This window comes from Acanthisitta chloris, unplaced genomic scaffold, assembly GCF_000695815.1.
Source record: "Acanthisitta chloris isolate BGI_N310 unplaced genomic scaffold, ASM69581v1 scaffold23639, whole genome shotgun sequence".
Classification (NCBI taxonomy): domain Eukaryota; kingdom Metazoa; phylum Chordata; class Aves; order Passeriformes; family Acanthisittidae; genus Acanthisitta; species Acanthisitta chloris.
This window is the reverse complement of record NW_008690093.1, coordinates 1-6,818: the sequence shown is the minus strand read 5'-3', so window position 1 is coordinate 6,818 and position 6,818 is coordinate 1. Positions and strand designations below refer to the sequence as shown.

The 6,818-nt window shown below is 48.2% G+C and overlaps 1 protein-coding gene across 1 annotated transcript; it reads left to right on the top strand.

The window, feature by feature from the left end:
• Positions 1-1,704: 1,704 nt before the first annotated feature.
• Positions 1,705-4,097, top strand: LOC103808883 (uncharacterized oxidoreductase C663.09c-like; the record flags this gene model as incomplete). Its single annotated transcript, XM_009081690.1, has 5 exons — positions 1,705-1,756; positions 2,055-2,242; positions 2,637-2,792; positions 3,592-3,702; positions 3,900-4,097. Coding segments are annotated over 5 exons (621 nt in total), but the record flags the coding sequence as incomplete, so codon positions are not given.
• Between the last annotated feature and the right edge of the window lie 2,721 nt (positions 4,098-6,818).

Below are 6,818 nucleotides of genomic sequence, written 5' to 3'. Positions count from 1 at the left end.
TAGGCTTTTCTGCAATCTTTGTATTTTCTACCTGGATTTTTCAGCTTGTATCAGATATGACATTCTTGAAGACCAACTCTGTCTAGGTTAGCTTTATGCCTGGGAGCTGCTTCTGAGAAACTTAACCACCGAAGTGGGAGTCACTTGTTAACTAAGTAATTAACTAGCTGGAAAAACCATTGAATTTTAAAGCTGATTTGCATGCAGATATTGTAATTTCATGCTGTTTATGTTCTGGAGAATGCTTAACACTGCAGTGTTTGGAGTTCTTCACTGAAAATACTGCTGCTCACTTCAGAGGCTTCAGTGGCTGTTGCTGCACAAAACAGCTCTGGTTAGCAGGAGTTAGTAGCTTGTTGCTGTCAAAGTATACAAATAAATGAACTCTAAATAAATGAACAAACCCAGAGAAGCCAAAGCACTTCTGGAGTTTATTAGTAAGTGATACAGTCAAACTGAAGTCCAGTGAGTAATTATTGCAGGCTGAGCTATTTCACCCTGGGCTGTCAATAGACAAGACACTGTGTTCTGGGCTTTTAACTTATTGAAAACTGACCTACTGAGCCCTGTCCAGGGGAAGGAATGTCTTCTGGTTTTATGCTCCTGACTTGTTCTTCTTCCCACTCCCCTTAGCTGCAGTCGGAGCTTGGCCTCAGTCGGAGAACAAATCTCCCAAACAAGCCTGGAGAGAATCTTGCAGGGTATGAACTGAGATAAAAGATGTGATGCATTACAGTTTGTCAGAGGACATGGAGTCCCTGAGTGTCTCCAAGTGGCAAAGAAGTATTCTTTCCAAAGCAGCCCTCCTGACCTCTATTCCCAAAGGGCTCCTACAGAAGTGGATTTGCTGGAGCTGGAATGTTTGGCCAGGTTGCTTAGTCTCCTGAACATGACTGGGAGTATGTAATCCATCTGTTGTGTTTGGCCACACTTCCCACTTGGCTACATGGCACAGAAAGCTAAGTATTCCAGCTGGGCCTATAAATCCAATTTGGATACACTTTGTCCAGTCTCAACACCATATATTTTCTCCAGGAGCACCAACCTCATTTTGCTGAGAGGCAGTTGACAGATGACTGAGTTATAGCAGGGAAGGAGTTGTTCTCATGGACAGTGGCTGTGTCAGTAACAGATTTCATGTGTGCTTCACCTTCACTCACAAGAACTGAGGCTAGTGAGGTTGCTGGGGAACAGAATTTCCATGGGAAAATGCTAGGAAAGTCTTCCCCTGCAAACAGTGATTCCAAATGGCTTTTTTTTTTTTTTTTTAAGCACTCCTCTTGCCCTGAAGTGATGCTTAGCACTAGCTGAGCTGTAGGAGAATTACACTTGCCTTACAGAATTGGGGAATTACTGGCTTGGAATGTAGCCTGGGCCCTGGGGCTGCTGTGAAACTGCTGCTCCGTGGTTACACTGCAAACACACCCTCGAGTAGTACACTCTGAACCACCAATCCACGGAAAATCCAGGATCTGCACTAAGCAGGGGCAGAGTCCAGCTGATCTGGCTTTCAGGAAACCTCCTCAGGAGGCTGGAAAACAAAGTAGTATCGATGCCTTCAGTCCAACGATGAAAATATTTCAGTTACAATTCTGGAGGTGCAGAGCTCAAACTGTTTTATGTAATAGCCATGGAGAGATCTCTCTCTCCATGTGTATATACACATATATATATAAGATAACAAAAGCAATTTCTTCTTCCTAGGAACTCCAGCAGCTCAGCAAGCAATACAGCAACATCAAGCTCCTCCAGCTGGGTGAGTAAAGGGCTTTATTTCTGCAGACAGAAATATGTCCAACTGAGCCAGGTGTGTGTATCTTAAACTGATCTCCTGGGTGATCAGTAGCTGGACAAGACCTCCAGCAGCTGAAAATCATCTTAGGCTAACACTGGGGAGACATAATCTGTGTAAAGTCTCCTGTGCAATGCTGTGTGCTGCCTGAACATCCTCACCCAAATGCCTGAGCTTTGGTTTGGCAGATGCCATGCCAAGACAGACCCTAAACCACACACTTCACTGTTCACTGAGGCTCTTGGTGGCTCTTCTTGTGCAGATGTGGTCTGTGAAAACAGCATCAAGAAAGTGGTGAAGGAAGTGGAAGAAATTGTGGGAGACAAAGGGCTGAACTGCCTCATTAACAACGCTGGCATCAATGTGCTTGCTTCTCTGGAAGAGGTCACTGCAGAGACAATGCTCACCATCTATGAAACCAACACTGTTGCCCAGCTGATGGTCACCAAGGTAAGAGCTGGGAGGAAGGTCCTTCATCTGGGTAGTATAAGAGGCTTTTCCACTAGTGATCTGGACATGTAACCAAAGTATTTGTCACCTTGGAACCACACGGAACTGCAGGTCTAGAGAGCAGCAAGAGATGCTGTTGATCAAGGAGCTTTATTTAAATCCACCTGGTGAGATCACTTCCGTGGGCAGGTTGGGTTAGGAGGTGAGCAGAAGAGTCTGAAGGGCCTTGCCACTCACAGCTGGCTGCTGTAGAAAGGTTTCCTATGGTCAGCACATCTGAGGACCCATCACCATCCTGTGCTGGGGGCATAGAGCTGTGCTGGAGTTCTCCACAGAGCAGGACCTGAGAGTCCATCTGCCCTTGAAGTGACCAAATTAAATCTTGTTTTCACAGGCATTTCTACCCTTGCTGAGGAAGGCAGCCCAGCTGAGCACTGGCATGGGCTGCCACAGAGCTGCTATCATCAATATGTCCTCTCTTGCTGCCTCCATGCAACTCGTCCAGGCAAATGAGATGTTCCTCAAGGTCTATCCCTACAGGATAGCAAAGGTTTGTGGGCTGTGCTCCCTGGGTGAGGGCAGTCTGGGAGTTAGAGACCACCCTGATGATGATGTGAGGTGTGCAGCACCTCCATGGGCACAGAAATGTTCTTGTTCTTCCTGTGGGTGGAAATGGGACCTGTGAAAATAGCACAGTTGGAGCAAAGTGTCAACCTCTGAAGAGCAGGCTCCCAAATCCCTACCCTGATATAGATCTATTTCAGAGAGACTTGGCATTCAGGGGAGAACTGATGCCATCAAGTGTGAGTCCTACCAGCTGTGTTCCTCTCCACTTGAAGCAAGCTAGCAAGAAACTCAGCAAAAGGTGTGCTGACCTGTACAGGGTGATGCTAGATAGAGAGAGGTGTGATTTTGGGTGTTGTCATATCCAGAGACTGACTTTGTCAAGATCAGACATACAGTTTCTCCTACACCACCTACTCATAAGCTGTTAAATGCTTGTTTTCCTTGCTCAGAAGCAAAAACCTGACTGTTTGGGCAGTGATTATTGCAGAAAAACACAGTCCTTATGTCAATATTATTTTCTTCACAGCTCCTTAGGAGTTTCAAATGCTCCTTTATCTTCCACCATCACTTAAACTCACTGCCCAAAGATGAAACTTTGGTGGTAGAGCTGTCACAATGCTTCTCTGGGAATAAAGTCTGGATAAGTTACTGTGATCCTGTTACTGCATCTTCATTTGTCAGGAGAGAGCATGGTGGAAGAAAGGTGCCCATTAGCTTGGTCTAATGGTCTTGCTCAAGGTTTACAAACCCAACCCACTAACAGGTGGTTTCCACTCTCACAGACTGCACTGAACATGATCACCAGGTGTCTTGCTGCAGACTTGAAATCAGATGGAATCCTCTGTATCTCTTTGCATCCAGGCTGGCTCCAGACAGACATGGGTGGGAACATGGTAAGTGGCAGCTCTGAAAACGTAGAAGTATAACTCCTTTGTTGTCCCAGCCCTGAGCAAGAACCCAGGGCACCTCCACGTGCTGCAGAAGCACACTATGAAACATGAAAATACATCTTTGATTCTTAGTAACTCCTTAAATGCATTGGATTCTCTTCTGATATTCCCAGCACTGACTCAATCTTGGTTCATTCCAGGCTCCCATGCAGGTGCAAGAGGCTATCCCAGGTATTCTCTCTGTTCTGGACCGTCTTGGTGAGAAAGAAAATGGTTCCTTCCTGGACTGGCAAGGGGAAACTCTACCATGGTAGAAGATTGCACAGAATAGTACAGAAACAGCACATCAGTCCTGATTTAACCTGTGCCACCCCTGTCTGTGTCTCTAGGATTCTCTTGCACACTAGCTGAAGTAGCCAGTCTGACTTGCAGCCCCTCCAGGTGTATTTGGAATGTAAGGTGGCCAACTCTGTCACTTGGCATTGCTACTGCTCTGTCCTAATGCTTCCTGCAAACACTACTGTGCTCTTAGTGATGGGTATCTCCTGGGACCATCCCAAACGGATTCAACCCTGCAGGTTAAATCCAGGGGCTGGTTCCTCTTCACTCCAAAACCAAAGTGGGCTTTGCTCTCTGCAGAATCAATGGCCTGAACTCAGAGCAAGGCCAGTGTAAGCTGTCAGATTCCTGTATGGTCAGTCTGATGGAGACTTATCTCCAGAAAAAAGGTCCTTTGGTCTCCTTCAGTCCTAACTGAGCCAAGGCTGAAATTGCCCAGCTCGAAACCACGTGGATTTGGTACTTGTGTAAATTCCTTGGCAAACTGAGTGTGCCCGGGTTGACAGCGTACACCAGGCACTTGCTGTGTTCCCAGCGGGTGACTAACATCCTGATATGGGGGTGGGAATGTTGTTTTGTACATAAACTTCTCAAGTGTCTTCAATAAAGTCTTGTTCAAACCAACCCTCTGTTTACTGAACTCCTTCAGTTCATTTCTCTGCGTGGAGGTTTCTCTTCAGAGGATTTTCTCCTCTGGCTAGAGAACTGCACTTCTGCCTTGAAGGAGAAGCTCTAACCATTGGTGCTTCCTTTCAGGCTGGATGGGTTTGATGCAGTGAGATGTATCTGCAGCTGAGACAGACCCTTATTCTGCTCTGACATACTCGGAGCACCTGGTGAATAAATCTCTTGTGTTCTGGCTGAGGGAAGTATAAAAACAAGAACTTCTTTGAAGTCTGGGGTTGGCTTCACCATCCCTCCCTCATGCCAGCTGATTAGGCACTTTCATGCTGCGCCAAGGTGGTGGGTTCCTGCACCTAGTGAGAGAAGCAAACAGCAGCCAGGTGAGCAGGACAGACAGGTGTGGCTGTCCCTGGACAGCAGCCACTGAGACCTGCCTGCAGGAGCAAACGAGGGTGTGTAGGGGAGTGGTGTCTGCCTGCCTTCCCTGCTCCCCATGGCCATGGGGATACACAGAATCACTGAGGTTGGAAAAGACCTCTGAGACCATCAAGTCCAACCTTTGACCCATCACCATCTTGGCAACTAGACCAGAGCACTGAGTGCCACATTCAGCCATTCCTTGAACACTTCCAGGGATAGTGACTTCACCACCTCCCTGGACAGCTTGTTCCAGTGTTTAACAAGCTTTTCCACGAAGAAATTCCTCCTGATGTCCAACTGCATGTTGTGCCATGCTTCTGTGCTCAGACCTGTTTTAGTGAGGTGCAGCTGTGACTCAGTAGGAGAAGACAACACAGGCATTGCCTTTCTATGTGTGACTTGAATTGTCTGTGCAAACCTGGTGGGTGAGGGACACTTGATTTGTACTGGTTGAGTGACTTAGTTTGGAGTGAAGCCAGTGAAGGGACTGGAGCACAAGTCATATGAGGAGAAGCTGGGAGGGCTCAGCCTGGAGAAAAGGAGGTTCAGAGAGACCTTCTGGGTCTCTACAACTCCGTGACAGGAGGTACATCCAGGTGGGTTCAGGCTCTGCTACCAGAGAACAAGGGACAGGACAAGAGGAAACAGCCTCAAGCTGTGCCAGAGGAGGTTCAGGTTGGACATCAGGAAGAATTTCTTCATGGAAAGGGCTGTCAGGCATTAGAACTGTCCAGGGAGGTGGTGGAGGTGTCCAAAACATGAGTGGATGTGGCACTTGGGGACATGGTTTAGTGGTGACCACAGTGGTCCTGGGTTGACACTTGTATGCAATGACCTTAGTGGGACATGGGGACATGGGGACAGCTCCTGCTTCATGATCCACAGGGGTGGGAGCAGGAGAGGGGATGTCTGTGGGAAAGGAGATGGACTGTCTAAAAAAGCTTTGTAGGTGCTTCCTCCTGTGAGTGAGTGCAAGGGAACAGGAATGACTGTGAGGGACTGTGAGGGACCATGAGGGACCATGAGGGACCCTGAAGAACTATGAGGGACTCTGAGGGACCTCGAGGGACTGTGAGGGACCTTGATGGACTGTGAGGGAAGGGCTGTAACAGCCTGTGATGGACCATGGAGCTTTGTGAAGGAGGAGTGAGTGTGAGGGACTGTGAAGGACTGTGAGGGCCCATGGACTATGAGGGACTCTGAGGGACCTCGAGGGACTGTGAGGGACCTTGATGGACTGTGAGGGAAGGGCTGTAACAGCCTGTGATGGACCATAGAGTGTTGTGAAAAGAGAGAGTGTGAGGGACCGTGAGGGACTGTGATAAAAGGGACCTCACCTCAGGTAACCGCGAGTGACCATCAAGGACTGTGATGGACCATGAGGGAGCTTGATGGACTGTGAGGGAAGGACTGTGACAGCCTGTGATGGACCATGGAGCATTTTGAAGGGTGAGTGAATGTGAGGGACCATGAGTGACCGTGAGACACCCTGAGGGACCTCAGGTAACTGTGAATGACCATCATGGACCACAAGAGACCATGGAGGACCATGAGGTGCTGTGCAGGACTGTGATGGACTGTGAGAGACCCTGAGGGACTGTGAGGGATTGTGAACAACCACCAGCAGCTGTGAGTGACCCTCAGGGACGTGAATGACCATGAGGGACCATGAAGGACTACGAGGGTCTCTGAGGGACTTTGAGGGACTGTGAGGGACCTTGAAAGATAGAGATCTG